The sequence below is a fragment of the Procambarus clarkii genome, chromosome 82 (genome assembly GCF_040958095.1).
Source record: "Procambarus clarkii isolate CNS0578487 chromosome 82, FALCON_Pclarkii_2.0, whole genome shotgun sequence".
Taxonomy (NCBI): Eukaryota; Metazoa; Arthropoda; class Malacostraca; order Decapoda; family Cambaridae; genus Procambarus; species Procambarus clarkii.
In genome coordinates this window covers 12,135,185-12,153,373 of record NC_091231.1, presented here as the reverse complement: position 1 = coordinate 12,153,373, position 18,189 = coordinate 12,135,185, and the positions used below count along the sequence as shown (strand labels likewise).

The window sequence follows — 18,189 nt, the reverse complement described above, 5'->3', positions numbered from 1 at the left end:
TAAGGGATGGGTGGATGAGGGAATTACAGCATTTCCCAAGTGGCAAACTTGCTGGGATATTGTTAGCCTGATTTCTCCAATTAGTCATTACCTCAGGTTCCGAAAACCAACAAAATAGAACCGAGGTCCTATTCCATTATTCCTTGCATAGACATTCAGGCCATTAAAGTAGCCTGCTTATATATATATATACATATATATATATATATATATATATATATATATATATATATATATATATATATATATATATATATATATATATAAATGGATGCTCACGTGAGTGAACTCCCATGGAAGTATATACACAAAGACGAGCGTTTCATATGTACACACACACACACACACACACGATCTCGGGGGCCTCGTAGCCTGGTGGATAGCGCGCAGGACTCGTAATTCTGTGGCGCGGGTTCGATTCCCGCACGAGGCAGAAACAAATGGGCAAAGTTTCTTTCACCCTAAGTGCCCCTGTTACCTAGCAGTAAATAGGTACCTGGGAGTTAGTCAGCTGTCACGGGCTGCTTCCTGGGGTGTGTGTGTGGTGTGGGATAAAAAAAAAAAAAAAGTAGTTAGTAAACAGTTGATTGACAGTTGAGAGGCGGGCCGAAAGAGCAAAAAGCTCAACCCCCGTAAAACACAACTAGTAAACACACACACACACACACACACACACACACACACACACACACACACACACACACACACACACATGGCCCCAATCACAATGTATTTCACACACCCACCACCTCCCCTCCCAGCCACCAGAATTTCCAACCCTTCCTCTCTTATCCCAAACCCCCAAAGTTCCTCACCCCCGCAAACCCCCAGAACTCTCCTCGCAAGAAATTTCCTTCGAAGCAAAATATTCCCCTACGAACCTATCCCCACCACTTATCTCCAAGCCAGTCAGATCTTACCCCCCCCCCCTAGTATTAACTCGGTAAATTTCGCGATCTCCGACAATCTGAGAGAAAGTTTTTATGGATGGTAATGAGACCTGTAAACATTTAGAGTTGATGTCTCGTTGATTTCCCCAATGTCGAAGCGTAGGAATTGGGCTTGTTTGTGTGTCCCGAGTGTCTCTGTTTTGGTGTTTTTTAAAGCAGTCCTTGGTCGTTAAAGAGGACGTAACGGAAAATTAATTTGGCAGTTTTAATAAAGACAGGCGTTGGTGTGTGTGTGTGTGTGTGTGTGTGTGTGTGTGTGTGTGTGTGTGTGTGTGTGTGTGTGTGTGTGTGTGTGTGTGTGTGTGTGTGTGTGTATTTCAGAGACCCAATCCGCCCTCAGTTAAGTTTGATACTCAGACGCCTCAGCAGATTAAAACGACGAAACTGGGAGAGAGTTCAGATGAAGGGAAAGGGGAGAGAGAGAGAAAAGAGAGAGACAGAGAGAGAGAGAGAGAGAGAGAGAGAGAGAGAGAGAGAGAGAGAGAGAGAGAGAGAGAGAGAGAGAGAGAGAGAGAGAGAGAGAGAGAGAGAGAGAGAGAGAGACAGAGACAGAGACAGAGATAGAGAGACAGAGATAGAGAAAGAGACGTACGACACAGAAAGGCAAAGTGGAAGTGACAAAGTGGAATCAATTATTGGAAAAGCAGATGAAATTGATCATCTCACTTCGAAGATAATTAGAACACGATAGGAACCACACACACACACACACACACACACACACACACACACACACACACACACACACACACACTCAACCCCCGCAAGCACAATTAGGTGAGTACACACACACACACACACACACACACAAGATAAATATTCCAAGATATTCCGAGCAGAAAAGAAGGGATACGACCAACATGAAAGCTATACAAATAATTACTTAAAATTACAGGAAGAAATGGTTAAATATCGCAAAAACGAACAAGCACTAATAAAACCGTGATAAGCCCTCATAGAGGAATGAAGAAGAAGAATACATCTTACGTATAACTGCTTAAGAAAGACTTGAGATGCATTTGTCTCACGTGATTTCTTCAATGTCGGTGTTTCTCTTTAGCTGTACACAGCATAATAAAAAAGCGGGGAAAACAGAGAGTAAGGAACGCATGGAAGGGGGAAGTGGAAGAGAGGAAGAAATGATAGCGAAGGATTACCTTAGCAAAAGCACGGGGGAAGGGGGGGGGGGGGAAATACAGATATAGAAAGAGCAAAAGAATAAATTGACCTAAACATAAGTGTGGAAAGAACGGGATGTTGCACCAAGCACAGAGAAGCATCCAATTTCCATAAACACTAAAGACGGAATATAACACGTTCCCAGGCGTGGTAAATATACTTACATTGTATGCTGGAAAAATGGATATACTTATACTTTCGCTTATATACACAAAAGAAAACGGCAGCAAACTTTTACCGTGAAAGAGGTGTATATCCAGGTATATATATATATATATATATATATATATATATATATATATATATATATATATATATATATATATATATATATATATATATATATATATATATATATTAAAATGCCTAGTCTCTAGTCAGTATTTTTGGTTTGTCCCTAAATGGCAATTACTTTTCGACTTTGATTAAATGCATATATTCCATCTAGCATACATAAATGCATACATACATGAATGAATAAATGCATACTGATACATACATCCATCCACCTGTACATTGATGAATGTAATGGCTGGTGGGCCTTGAGTCTCCCTTGATACATTGCTGCAAAGCTCAACAAGAATTTAAAGCCACGTATTTTATGTGATATCAATTTATTGGTTAATGTTAATAACAACGTCGATAACAGAGATTCAACGTTAGATAACAGGAGGGCCAAAGGAAAAGAGGACGGAAGGGAGGGAGGGAGGGAGAGAGAGAGAGAAACAGACAGACCCTGGCACATACGGGTGTACCACATATATATAGTATGTATATATAAATTTTTATATGAGAGAATAGCTCAGTGTCGATCTATGGGCTCATCATAGCTCGTGCTACTTGGAACTTCTTGTTCCAGGTAGCGAATCTTTAATAACAACAACAGCTTAGTGTCTTTCGAAGGGTGCAAGTCAGACGCTTGCGGCTAGACACACAACTTTGTAAGAAAAAATGGTCAGGGTATTGGACGGATATAAGTATGTTGTGGGGGGGGAGATTGGTCTAAGTTCAACACTTTAAGAACTATTTGCATTTATAGACACTCTCCCCCCCCCCTCTCCCCTCCCTTGCGATTTTCTTGGAGTCAATTGTAAAATATTTGATGATTATATAGAGTTGATCAGTGTTCCCTAATGAAGAATTTTCTGAGAGACTCATAGAGTTGTTTGAGTGCATAATAATAAATTTTCTGAGGGGAGAAGGGGAAAGACAGGAGGGACGAAATGGAGGGGACCATAGGGGTGGAGACTAGTGGGGTGAAGGGGAAAATGTGGTGAAGTGGAGAAATACTGGGAAAGATGAATAGATCCTGGGGCAGCTCCTCAAAGTTGGAGGCCAGACGGATCAGGGGGGAGGGGAGATGGAGGTTCTGGGGGGAGTGGCGGTCAAGATGGGTGGAATAGGAGGGTGGGGGAAGAGACAGACTATTCCTGGCACTCCCAGGCATCTCTTCTAGTGCATGCATATATATATATCACAGAATGTCTGTTTAAAGTTGGGAGTCAGACGCTTATTGCTAGTCTCACCAAACTTTGCATTGTGACTGGCCTTTGACAAGTGCCCACCTAGAGTTGCCGCGGATCGCTTAGTTAAGCTATATATATATATATATATATATATATATATATATATATATATATATATATATATATATATATATATATATATATATATATATATAGCTTAACTTGGATATAAACCCGAACAAGGTAGGTCTTGTATCAACAAGACCTACCCTGTTCGGTTCCTATCTTGTCCTAGGAAAATAAGAAAATATTATTTTCCGCATTATTATAGGGAAATTTTCAGAGCGAAGGGAATAAGTTTTAATATTTAGTTAGGATAATACTTCAGGGGCGGCCCCCTCCTGGCCCTGGTGACTTGTGTGTGTTTCAGAGCCGCCCCAGCTGGCGCCCTTCACCATGCCGGAGTCGCTGTGGGCGGGGTCGCGGGTGGCGGTCCAGTGCGTGGTGGAGAGCGGTGACCCGCCCGTCACCCTCACCTGGCTCCACAACGGCGCCCCGGCCACCGCCACCGCCGGGGTCATCGTCAGGCCCCTGGGCCAGTTCGTGCTGGCACTCGTCATCGAGCGACTGGGGCCCCATCACACCGGCAACTACACCTGCCAAGCCAGCACGCCGGCGGCCTCGGCCTCTCACTCGGCCGCCCTCAGCGTCCACGGTAACTACCGCTCGGCCGCCGCGCTAACTGCCTCTTCTTTTCCAGTGCCGCCTTCCATCAAGCCCTTTGACTTTGGGTCGCTGGTGTCTGGGATGAGGACGACGGTGACGTGCGACGTGCAGATGGGGGACCCGCCCATGACGCTGCTGTGGCTGCGGGAGGGCCACGTCCTCACGCCCACCGCCGACCTCCAGCTCAGCCAGCACGACTCTTTCTCCTCCAGCCTGGTGATGACGCACGTGCGGCCCCACCACGCCGGCAACTACACGTGCGTGGCGCGTAACGAGGCGCGCGAGGTCCGCTACACCGCCCAGCTCCTCGTGCGCGGTAACGTACATGCGGCCAGGTGGCGCATCGCAGCACTACAGCACAGCACCGCACAGCACCGCACCGCACGCTCACCACCCCCCCAGCACCAACCATTAACATGTTTATTCTCTAATTACAGGGACGAAGTACCGCGCTCTAGCGAGGCACCGTTTATGCGCACACACACCATTGGCACTCTTCTCCCCCCCCCCTCTTCTCACCCCACAACCCCCCCACCCCTCTCACAGGCACTCACGCCAAGCACAACTCTTAGTCAGCACGCTGAGTCCATCACCAGGGTGCCTAAGTGCCTCTTAAAGGCTCGAGCTTCAGGACATGTGCTGCTCAGCAAGTGCTTGTGTGTGGTGGTGTTAGGGGCGGTGATGTCCCCTCTCCTGCACGACGTAATAACCCAGCACTCTTTTGATCTCTTTCAGCTGCACAGTATCATTCACCTGCACATGCTAGACTTTGGTCGTGTTTTGTAGTGTGTGCTCATGCCTGGCTGCTTCCTCCACACTACTTACTTCACAAGCCATCCACCGAGTATATACACAACTCAACATTTTGCAAAAAAATATTTTTTTAATTTAAATGCCGGTCATATCTTAAAAAAAAAGTATTTAGTTTTCTAAAATCTGTATTTTTTTTAGTTTTGGTTACCTATCGTTATTCCGCATTCCACCTCCATCTTCTGTTAGAAATAGATTGACAATAAAATAAAATGAAATAATTGATTCTATTCACCTGGCCTCTAGAAGGCACGAACCGTGGTCCCCACACGTATGACGCCGAAGCTCTATCAACACAGCTATTGAGTAGTCTATTAAAATAATTTATACTTATCTTTTGCCGTATTAATAACAATATTAACAGCGGCCGGTGCACCAACATAACAATATCCAGTATCTTTCATAATCTGTTATGGTGGAGCAGATCATACTCACCTATCTTGAGGTTATCTTGAGATGATTTCGGGGCTTTAGTGTCCCCGCGGCCCGGTCCTCGACCAGGCCTCCACCCCCAGGAAGCAGCCCGTGACAGCTGACTAACACCCAGGTACGTATTTTTCCTGCCAGGTAACAGAGGCATAGGGTGAAAGAAACTCTACCCATTGTTTCTCGCCGGCGCCTGGGATCGAACCCAGGACCACAGGATCACAAGTCCAGTGTGCTGTCCACTCGGCCGACCGGCTCCCTACACTCTACATTCCACAAGTTAATTAAATCTCTCAATTCACTTTCCTATAAACTGCTCATGTTCGATATAGAGATTAAACCCACACTGTTAGATGTGCATACAGGGTGATGCAAAAGCTACATATATAGGGGAGGGGGGTATTATTTTTTAATAATATGTAACATTATTTTAGAAATATGCTTTGCATACATACTGATTTTTTTAAGTCATAGCGAACGAGGAAAAGATGCAGAATATGAATCACGTGAATGAACGCATTTTCCTGCGAATAGTAAATGCGATAATGAGTGTACGATGAGTAAGGGGATCCACCATGAGTTAGGGGGTCCACCATGAGTAAGGGGGTCCACCATGAGTAAGAGATTCCCATTCATAAGTGTTTTATAAGTAATGGCAACCACCGCAGGGCATATTTTCTGAATAAAGTTACACTTTGACAAAAAAAATTTACTTCTCCCTATATATATAGAGAGAGAGCGCGCGAGAGACATTTGGACTATCTTGTAATATTTACAAAAACCAGTTGAGGTTCTGATCGGAAGACAACCACTGGAGCTAAACCTCAAAACGGCTTCCTCTTTGCAGTTGCCCACTGCCATCCTCTGCAGTTGAAAGCCTTATTGGCACCCCCTCTGAATTTGAGGTTCCAAATTGTATATAACCTTGACAGATGAAGTTTTTCCAACTGCTAGTAGGAAAAATTGAGGTTCTTATGTAATTGAGGTTCTCACTGACATTCGAATTTGAGGTTCAAACAGGAACCTCCGTACAGTTGATACACAACTGTAGGTAACAGAAATCAGTCTAAATTCAGAGTCTAAATTCAGAGATTAGTCACATTCAAGACTAATTATTTTTATAATAAAATTATTATATGTATTTTTTATAATATAACAACCCACAAAATAACAGTAACTGGAGAAAAGTTGCTTGTTTTTGATTAATTAGAAAACTTATAAGCCAATTAGTTGGCCAGGGTAAATTAAAAATAAAATTACTTATTATAATTTAAAAAGTAGATAAATATATGCAATTGGAAAAAATAGCTTAAACCGAAATGAGAATGTCATTTTTTCATTAATAATAATAATAATTATTATTATTATTGCTACAACTATTGTCAGTAATAACTAGATATTTATTATTATTTTCTAATTATTATTGTCTCTTCTTCAACTGACCACAAATCAGTGTAAAGATTTAATGATCTTCGTCCAAGCAAAACAAAGAATAAAATCAAGCAATGGAACATGTATGGCTCAAGAAATGAGACAAAGTCAAGAAGCAATGTCAGGTGTGAACCCTGAAGGTTCCTGAGGGTTCCTGAAGGTTCCTGAGGGTTCCTGAAGGTTCCTGAGAAGATGGAACACACACACCACTAATTGGGCGCCGATGACCCCTGCCACAAAAAAAAAGTACAAAAAAAAATCAATGACAGTCAGCACAAAGACAGAAAAGAGGGGAAAGAATTGTCCCTTTTCACCACTATTTTTGTCCCCTTCTTTCAACATAGCAAATCTAAAGGAATAACAATTGCTATGCCAAAAGAGCGAGTTTCGGCGTATTTCGAAAGTAGAAACGAGGGGAGAATTTCTCTATTCAATTATCATCAAAGGAAACCGTTTTCGCCTCGGGAGTTTTCCCGCAATCCAAAATGGTATTGCCTTTCGAAATTATCACAAGTGACTTGGTAGTTGAATTCCTCGTTGAATACCCTTATCACCCAGGGGAAAGTTGTTCCGGGTAGTGGGGGTTCCGGGTAGTGGGGGTTCCGGGTGGTGGGGGTTCCGGGTGGTGGGTGTTCCGGGTGGTGGGTGTTCCGGGTGGTGGGTGTTCCGGGTGGTGGGTGTTCCGGGTGGTGGGTGTTCCGGGTGGTGGGTGTTCCGGGTGGTGGGTGTTCCGGGTGGTGGGTGTTCCGGGTGGTGGGTGTTCCGGGTGGTGGGTGTTCCGGGTAGTGGGTGTTCCGGGTGGTGGGTGTTCCGGGTGGTGGGTGTTCCGGGTGGTGGGTGTTCCGGGTGGTGGGTGTTCCGGGTGGTGGGTGTTCCGGGTGGTGGGTGTTCCGGGTAGTGGGTGTTCCGGGTGGTGGGGGTTCCGGGTGGTGGGGGTTCCGGGTGGTGGGTGTTCCGGGTGGTGGGTGTTCCGGGTGGTGGGTGTTCCGGGTGGTGGGTGTTCCGGGTGGTGGGGGTTCCGGGTGGTGGGGGTTCCGGGTAGTGGGTGTTCCGGGTGGTGGGTGTTCCGGGTGGTGGGTGTTCCGGGTGGTGGGTGTTCCGGGTGGTGGGTGTTCCGGGTGGTGGGTGTTCACCAAACTAGGCGTTCACAGTTCGAAAAGTCTTCAGGGGAGGGTGTGGTGTTCGGGAGAACGTGTTCAGTTAGTGAGATGTTCAGGAAGGAAGATGCGGTGAGGGGTAAGTGTTCAAGATGATGTTCTAGCGAGCACATGTTCAGGGTGGTGTGTGTGTGTGTTCAGTGTTCAAGTGAACAGATGTCTCTCCACAGTAAAACCATAACACCAAAATCGCACACCACTTTTCCCACCATATTTCCTCAAGCGACTAGTAACAGTGTTGGTGATTAGGGGATTATACTAATTAAGGATTAAAATGGATAAACGGCCCACATCGTAAATGAAAGACTAACAAAGAATTCAGCTGTTATAGACCCTGAAAAAACGAGGGGTCTAATGCAAGTCTTAACATACAGTCAATTTTTGCCTATTTCCCTCACTTTTCTTCTGCATCCTCAACTAATTCGTCTCACTTTGTACGCTGTCGTCCCAAACGTACATAATCAACTCACAAAAATCAACGTTTTCCACGCGTAGATTAGTTAGGTTAGGTGGGTGACTTGGGTATATATGCGTTTAATACCCCCCTATTGTGTTGTGTGTTGAGGCCAGTCAAGAAATCTTCAAAGATTACAATATGCACATTAAATGCACAAGACTACTGGTTCGCTTTTTCATTGAGGATTTTGTCTGATTTTAAATGTTTGTCCGGCATTAGTTGAAGTCGAAACTTGTACAAAGTTTTTCGAAATTTGTTCTACGAATATTTGTTCCATCAACTTTGTTCTACGAATATTTGTTCCATCAACTTTGTTCTACGAATATTTGTTCCATCAACTTTGTTCTACGAATATTTGTTCCATCAACTTTGTTCTACGAATATTTGTTCCATCAACTTTGTTCTACGAATATTTGTTCCATCAACTTTGTTCTACGAATATTTGTTCCATCAACTTTGTTCTACGAATATTTGTTCCATCAACTTTGTTCTACGAATATTTGTTCCATCAACTTTGTTCAACGAATATTTCCACCACATTTAATTAATAATATACGATTTTTCACCCTCTCCTTCCTAATATCAGAATATACAAATGATAACAATTGTGCTTCACTTCGAAGAATATTTAGGCTAAACAATTTCCTAGTTTCTCCATTAACGTCTCAGAACGCCTAAGTGTCTTGAGAAAATAACAGAAACTCAATCTAAGCAGTTCTTCTTAACAAATCAAAGTCCAACCATTCATTATAAAACAAGATTATATACATTCTTATCACCAAGTCCAACACAACACACGGTGCTCATTATCTCCGTGGACTGGCACTGTTCTCACTGCCACCGTGAACCCCCACAGTCATCTGAGAGATTAATCAAATCTCCCGTGAACTGCTTGCTGGATTACACTGGCGGAATGACTCTTGGATCTTATTACCGACAGTCATCCACTCCTTGAGGCGCCTCTGAAGACGACAAGCCTCGCATCCGTCTAAGTTGGAGGAAAGGGAGTTAGTAAGCTGTTAAAAGATGGGCAAATCAGCAGGGAAAGACTTGAAGACAGTGGAGAAGACAGTAGGGGTAAAGACTGGGAGTGGGAAAGACTCAAAGAAATGTAAGAGCTGCAAGAGAATGGGTAAGATTGTAGTGTAACAGCTAGAAGAAGCTAGGCAGAACCGTAGGGTAAAGGATATATGGGAGCAAGCAATGTATACAATGTATATATCAATGTATATATATCAGCACCAAATTAAGAAAATGTTACTCTTTTTGAAACAGCTTTTTTTCTTTATAACATTAAACTATCGTTTTGTTATTTTTTGCTTTTGTTGTTGTATTTGCTGTTGTTGTTGTTTACGTAAATGTGGATAAACGACACATAATGGATAATAGACAAGGCTATTATGTGGATAATAGCCTTGTCCTTACTACCCCATGTAGTAAGGACAAGGCTACTTGGGGTAGATGGGTGTAGATGAACTAGGGTATGGGGGGGGGATTGAAAGGGGTGTTGAGAATTCATTTCGATCAAGAAAAGGGCAGTGTTGTGGTGTTAACAAATAGAAGGGAAGAAAGAATAACTAATGAAAATGTGAATATGAAAGAGCAATACGAAAAATGAGTCAACAAGATATAATGAAGCTTAGGCTGAACGCGGCCGAATCTATACTGATTTTTTTTATCCCAGACAAAATCGTTTCTCTAGAAAAAGATATATTATTATTTTTCCACCATAAAGGACAACTTTTATTATACATATTTCGGTTCACATGTAGAATAAGGTTTTTCACCCACATTCCCCCAATTTATTGTGCACTAGAGCGCCCGCACCATCACTATTCTCACATTCTTCTTCACTATTCTCACATTCTTCTTCACTATTCTCACATTCTCACCACACAGTCATCCTTGTGAATTTCTTCTCTACATCCTGGCTGTGCATCATGCTTGGTTATGATATCTGTGTGTGTGTATATATATATATATTGGTTATCTATGAAAGATTTTAACTCTGTCTCTCTCTCTCTCTGTTTGAGATATCTCTCTCATCTCTCCCCTGCGGTTGAGTTCTGAGTACTGACGACAGCCTGACTAACCCTGGCACTCTCCTTTGGTACAGTGCCGCCTCGTTGGGTGGTTGAGCCCCATGACGTCAGTGTAATACGAGGAGAGGATGCAGTGCTCACCTGTCATGCCACTGGCTTCCCAGACCCCACCGTCACCTGGAGGCGCACCCGCGCAGGTAGGTTCTCAAGGTGTTCTAGAATCCCACATTACGTGTGGGAGGTTGGTGGTCAGTGGGGGATAGGTGTAAACACATAAGGGTATTGTAAATGAATATACAATTGTAGGGTTTTAGTTCATCCTTGTGGCGAAGGAACTTATGAGGAAGGACGTTCACAAGTACACTCCCACACACATACACAGTACAAGAGTGTCGAAAAATGTATATTTTCTTTGCACCAGGAAAGTTTAAACACTTGGTAGTAGACGTCAACTCTAATAACAGAGATATACGTCATGAGAATAACGAAGGCAGCCCCTTCATACTACAGTAGCTCTGGCAAAGAAACCTTCAGAGTACAAGGTTCATCCTACTTGGAACTTTCTCTAATGCATGCTACCCCAGCAAGGAACCCCCCCGCCCCCCCTCACTTGAACACTCGCAAAACAAATCTTGAAAAGGTCTTAAGATGCGTAACACGACTCGTTAATTGAGTTGACTAAACTACACAGAAAGACTCGAGAGAACTGGACTCATCACATTGGAGGAAAGATGAAACAGGGACCACTTAACAACAGACAAGATTCTAAGGAGAACTGAGCAGGTAAACAATAAAAAATGTTCAAAGGAACAGCAGAACGTCGGGGGAGGAGGGGGGGAGATACAGATGAAAACGCAAATATCAGAGAGAACTTTTCCAGTGAATGAGTTGTAAATGAATAGAATGGCTTAGCTGAGCAATTAATCGAGGCTAACTCGATGCCGAGTTTTGTATCACGTATATGATGGGTTATCTTGAGGTTATCTTGAGATGATTTCGGGTAAACGGGTTGATATGGTCATTGAATTTTGACTTAATAATTGCTCGAAATGCGGGGCGTAGTAGCTAAAGCTCAACACACATATATATATAATCTTTACGAAACCCATTGGAGCAAGACGGGGAATCGAACCAGCGTCATTGGTGCTCCCAGATACATACCTATCTTGGTCCAATCTTAAGGCTCGCATCTGCGGCGACCAATGATTTTTGCAAAGATATATATATCAGACTATTGTCATTTCCCAGTGTATATGATCTTCTCTAACTATATTTCGTGACGATCTAAACCATAGTTTCGATAAGTAGCACTCACACAATTTTAATTTCCATTTGGCAATAATTACATTTCGATTTTTAGAAGAGAAACTCAAAATAAGTTTTAAAAAAATAGTTCGTCTAGGGCACTTGTACACAGGACACCGCCACTTAGGTCACCAACTAATTAACACACTTTTATGCATCTGATTGAATTGTGTCCGAAACGAATTGAGTTTTGTTACAAAAAAATATGTTTAGTTTCTTACATAATTGATATTAATTTTGAACAAATTTTTGTTTCATTTTCGCTTTTATGGATTGTTTAAAAATGGGTATTTGCTGCCTAAAGCCATGACCTCATGACTCTTAAAAATACATAGTTATCCCTTAGTTTACTATTATTATCCCAGAGTGTGATATCCCCGTTTTCTTTCTCAGGTCCTGGCAAAAGTGGGTACAGCGGTGTTGACATGGGCGTTGGCATGAGCGTTGGCATGGGTGTTGGCATGGGCGTAGGCGTGCCCATCAGCCGCACGTGGAGCAACGGGACCCTCCTGGTGGGGGCAGCGACAGAAGAGGCCGAGGGCAGCTACCTGTGCGAGGCTTCCAACGGAGTGGGGGCCGGCCTCTCTGCTATTATCAACCTCCAAGTGCACGGTAAGTAGTGGTAGTAGTAGTAGTAGTAGTAGTAGTAGTAGTAGTAGTAGTAGTAGTAGTAGTAGTAGTAGTAGTAGGCATCCATCAGTCTCAGAAGACTATGGAGTTGCGCTCTGGTTGTCGGTCTGGAGTGGCCTCTCCAGGGCGCAAAGCCAGGTTGATATGGAGGAGAAGCTGTTACCCATGCAGCAGGTCCCCCACTCTCCACGGCGCCGAAAGTAGTATAAGGGTAAACCAAGTACACGGTGAGGGATACCATAGTACCTCAGGTACACGGTGCACGATACCAAGTTCACGGTTCCAACAACACTAGATAATCTACGAGGATCTTAAGTGATATATAGTAACTATAGGAGACTTTTATAAGTAATTCCTGCAATAGTTGCGTATCTTTATGTCTAATAAGATACGCATCTTATACCTATAAGACACGTATAGACTTATACTATATGTCGATACTAAGCATCCCATCCTGTACAGACAAAGTTACTCCAGCGGGCTGGATATATATATATATATATATATATATATATATATATATATATATATATATATATATAACAAAACTCAAGGCTAAGATGGTCGCTTCCTAACCTCTCCTCCCACGGTACCCAGCATAAAAGTCTTTGATGTAAAAATATTTCTCCCAGACGCATCTAGCTCCCACCTGCTCCCACCTGCTCCCACCTGCTCCCACGTCTCTTTAATGAGCGCCAGGTAAATTTACTAATGGGGAAGTGTGTCTTAGACGTTTTTTTTCTCTTGAAAGCAGTTTGTAATGAACACGAAAATATGGTTGAAATTTTTTCGAAACATTCCTTTAGTTTATTAAATAATTTCCTATACAAATCCCTATTACATTTCATTAAAAACATATATATATATATATATATATATATATATATATATATATATATATATATATACTTAGTAGCCAGAACGCACTTTTCGGCCTACTATGCAAGGCCCGATTTGCTTAATAGGTCGAGTGATTTTCTTTATGTTGAAAAAATTGTTTCCAATTGGTTTATTTGAATTATTATTATTATAATATATTAAGAACATAAATTATTGACTTAGTTATATTAGTTTAGGTTGGGTTAAGATAGGCTAGGTTAGGTTAGGTTAGGGTAGGTTAGGTAAGATAGGTTAGGTAGGTTAGGTAGGGTAGGTTAGGTAGGGTAGGGTAGGTTAAGTAAGGTAGGGTAGGTTAGGTAGGGTAGGTTAGGCAGGGTAGGTTAGGTCGGGTAGGGTAGGTTAGGTAAGATAGGGTAGGTTAGGTAGGGTAGGTTAGGCAGGGTAGGTTAGGTAAGCAGTCATCGGGAGGACAAACCCTTCATGCAAACTGCACCTACTATCAAGAAGAAGAAGAAGGTTAGGTAGGTTAGGTAGGGTAGGGTAGGTTAGGTTCGGTCAAATGTCTTCGTTAGTTTTAACTAAAATTACAAAAAATGAACTTATACATAATTAAATGAATAACTTTATCATTTCATAAGAAAAAAAATAGAAAAACCTAACAGCTTACAGCTGTAAGGTGGGAGTGACGCTGACAGCTGTAAGGTGGGAGTGACGCTGACAGCTGTAAGGTGGGAGTGACGCTGACAGCTGTAAGGTGAGAGTGACGCTGACAGCTGTAAGGTGGGAGTGACGCTGACAGCTGTAAGGTGGGAGTGACGCTGACAGCTGTAAGGTGAGAGTGACGCTGACAGCTGTAAGGTGGGAGTGACGCTAGCAGCTGTAAGGTGGGAGTGACGCTGACAGCTGTAAGGTGAGAGTGACGCTGACAGCTGTAAGGTCGAGGAAACCGTTAATAGCTTCAGTTCGCTAAGTTCTCTCTCCAAGTTTCCCCTTCCAAGTTGACGCGATAAGTTGCCCAAAGGAGCTTATGGGACATAAGTTTGTCCTCCATCACTTGTCTCGAAAGTCCAAAGCCGCGGAGAAAAACTTGACAAGCCACAAATTACTGGGTTGGTGAGATGGGTGGCTTGAGGGGGGGGAGCCCTGGAGTGGGCAGGGGGGAGGGGGGAGGGATATAGAGGGAAATGTGTGTGTGTGTGTGTGTGTGTGTGTGTGTGTGTGTGTGTGTGTGTGTGTGTGTGTGTGTGTGTGTGTGTGTGTGTGTGTGTGTGCGTGTGTGTGTGTGTGTGTGTGCGTGTGTGAGTAAAGTCGACTTGTGTGGTTATCTTGAGATGATTTCGGGGCTTTAGTGGCCCCGCGGCCCGGTCCTCGACCAGGCCTCCACCCCCAGGAAGCAGCCCGTGACAACTGACTAACTCCCAGGTACCTATTTTACTGCTAGGTAACAGGGGCATAAGGTGAAAGAAATTATGCCCATTGTTTCTCGCCGGCGCCTGGGATCGAACCCGGGACTACAGGATCACAAGTCCAGCGTGCTGTCCGCTCGGCTCCCTCAATCATCATACATACAATCATCTCCTCGCATAGATTTTGCCAATCGCTTACGCAAAATTGTCACAGACGATATTTGTGATTGGATGAGGGATTGGTGATTGCACAATGGATTGGTGATCAAACCTTTCCATAACGCTAACTTTTTTGCCAAAGTTATATCCCCCTAGACTTCGTTTCCCGGCTGGAGAGTGCTTGGAACAGGAACTTAAACCAGTTGAAGCCTTGATGGGGGGGGATTCGAACCCGTACACTGGGAGCATAAGAGCATTAACAGTCACAATGTTAATTTCTTCACCCGGTCGCTCTATAAACACTATGTTTGACACTTGTTGAGGAAGGTGTTTGACACTTTTTAGCAGGATCTGACTTAGTGCATATGTTAACAGTTATTAATTCCAGTTGTTGGAATTAATCCAACATTAATCCAGCCTTATCGAGAAAGCCTTATCGAGGTCCCCCCCCCCTAAAGTCGAATTACTGACCCCTCCCCAAAAGGCCAACCCTTCCCCCTCCCACCCACAACAGTTGCCTGATTCCCGAGTACATATTTACCGCTAGGTGAACAGGGGCATTAGGTAACAGAGACCGCAGAAAGTGATGATGAACAAATGTTATTACGAACAACGTTTCTGAACAGTGCGTTTTCATATGTGAGTTCTTTTGTAGCTGTGTTCTTATGATATGATGTATACTATATCTGTTCTTCTATAATATGATGTATAATGTAGAGGTTATTCTATAATCTGATGGATACTGTAGAAGTTCTTCTATAATCTGATGTATACTGCATCTTTTATCTTATAATTTTGTGCTGTACATTATTCAGCATTTGCAAAAGGAAATCACAACACCGTTGGGTGGCCAGGAACGCCAGTTCGATCCCTTTGTAGTGCCTCAGTATTTTCACTTATTCAGTATCTGTTTCATAATTAAAAACAAAAACAAGATATTATATCTGTGTCCACCTGTTAAATACAGTCAGAACTGTAGTTATTATCTGTAGTTACGATTCGCAATATAACAACATTACTTACCAGTTTGTTATTTAAATACAGCCAGAGCTGTAGCAATTTTTTGTAATTAGTCACAAATCGTAATAAATACAATAATTATACTACTTGTATATAATTTTATATTTATAAAAATTATATAATATAATAATATTATTTAATAATAGTATATAATAATTGAAACAGCCAGAGTTCCTTAGTAATACAATTAAATCTGTAGCTTATTTGTTTTGTAATTAAATCTAAATCTAAATTATGTGTTTGATGCTTTTTTGTCGCCGGCAGCGCCCCCTACGGTGTCGGGAGACGGGTCGGTTGAGGTCCGGCGAGGAGAGAGCGTGAAACTGCAGTGTGAGGCGAGGGGTGACTCGCCTATCTCCCTCACAGTGGCCAAGGACGGAAAACCCCTCGACACCAACGACTACAGGTGGGTCGTGAGTGACCTTCTGAGGGGTTATGCTCTCTGAGGGGTTATGGGATGGAGGGAGTATGCTCACTGAGGGGTTATGTGGTGGACGGATTATGCTCTCTGAGGGGTTATGTCATGGAGGGATTATGCTCTCTAAGGGGTTATATGTTGGGATTATGCTCTCTGAGGGGTTATGTGGTGGGATTATGCTCATTGACGGGGGTTATGTGATGGGATTATGTTCTCTGAGGAGTTATGGGATGGAGGAATTATGCTCTCTGAGGGGTTATGGGATGGAGGGATTATGCTCTCTAAGGGGTTATATGTTGAGATTATGCTCTTTGGGGGGTTATGTGGAGGGATTATGCTCTCTCAGGGGATACCTATGGGGTGTACTATGCTCCCCGACACAGGGCGAGCATAATCGCCCCTGCACAATAAAATAAAAACATTGCAGTAATTCGCGAATTGCAATTATATGGCGCTCAATTAAGCGAGGCAACGAGGCTGTTTCGGCGCATTAAACGCTCGTAATGTTCTTCCATTTGGGTTCCGCTCTGTTGTGAGAACAACGTCAAGCGTAGAGAACACGGCTTCCTTTTAGAACACCGCTCAGAACAAGAACAGGGGTTTCCAGGAGAACAAGGCTTCCAGGAGAACAAGGCTTCCAGGAGAACAAGGCTTCCAGGTGAACACAACATCCAGGAGAACAAGGCTTCCAGGAGAACAAAGCTTCCAGGTGAACACAACATCCAGGAGAACAGAGCACGAGAACACCGTGAAAAGGGGTGGAACTCGGTGATAAATTTGTTATTATTTTTGTCGTGTTCTCGCTCGGTCTCTGAAAGCCTTCGTTAGCTCGGGCACAAAAATGGGGGTTAAAGCTAAAAATGGGTATTGACGGTAATGGCTACCAACGTAGCAAAGGTTGGTGTTGTTGGTGTGGTGGTGGTGTGGTGGTGTGGTGTGGTGTGGTGTTGGTGTGGTGGTGGTGGTGGTGTGGTTGGTGGTGTGGTGTGGTGGTGGTGTGGTGGTGGTGTGGTGGTGGTGTGGTGTTGGTGTGGTGGTGGTGGTGTGGTTGGTGGTGTGGTGTGGTGGTGGTGGTGTGGTGGTGGTGTGGTGTTGTTGGTGTGGTGATGGTGGTGGTGGTGGTGTGGTGGTGGTGATGGTGGTGGTGGTGGTGTGATGGTGGTGGTGTGGTGATGTTGTTGGTGTTTGGTGGTGTGGTGGTGGTGGTGTGGTGGTGGTGATGGTGGTGGTGGTGGTGTGATGGTGGTGGTGGTGTGGTGGTGTGGTGTGGTGGTGGTGTGGTGGTGGTGTGGTGTTTGGTGGTGCTGGTGCGGTTGTGGTGTGGTGGTATGGTGTGGTGGTGGTGTGGTGGTGGTGTGGTGTGGTGGTGGTGGTGCGGTGGTGTTGGTGTGGTGGTGGTGATGGTAGGGTGGTGTGGTTGGTGGTTGGTGGTGTGGTGTGGTGGTGGTGGTGGTGGTGTGGTGGTGCTGGTGCGATGGTGGTGGTGTGGTGGTGGTGGTGTGGTGGTGCTGGTGCGGTGGTGGTGCGGTGGTGGTGATGGTGGTGTGGTGTTGTTGGTGGTTGGTAGTGTGGTCGTGTTGGTGTTTGGTGGTGGTGGTGGTGGTGGTGGTGGTGGTGGTGGTGGTGGTGGTGATATAATGTTGATGAAAGGGAAATTGTTAGCTCGGTGGTAATAGTAGTAGAGTATTAGTATTTGAGGTAATAGTATTACCTCAAATACTTTCGTATTTGAGGTAATAGTATTTTCGGTAGTGTAGATAGTAATAA

At 43.8% G+C, this 18,189-nt stretch overlaps 1 protein-coding gene across 1 annotated transcript in view; it reads left to right on the top strand.

Moving 5' to 3' along the window:
- LOC123764210 (cell adhesion molecule Dscam2) overlaps positions 1-18,189 on the top strand; it is a 343,666-nt gene that overhangs the window by 281,782 nt on the left and 43,695 nt on the right. Inside the window, exons 11-14 of the mRNA XM_069316113.1 lie at positions 4,026-4,310; positions 10,719-10,841; positions 12,343-12,561; positions 16,269-16,410. Of these exons, the coding sequence (XP_069172214.1) occupies positions 4,026-4,310; positions 10,719-10,841; positions 12,343-12,561; positions 16,269-16,410 (769 nt within the window). The remainder of the gene's footprint in view (positions 1-4,025; positions 4,311-10,718; positions 10,842-12,342; positions 12,562-16,268; positions 16,411-18,189) is intronic.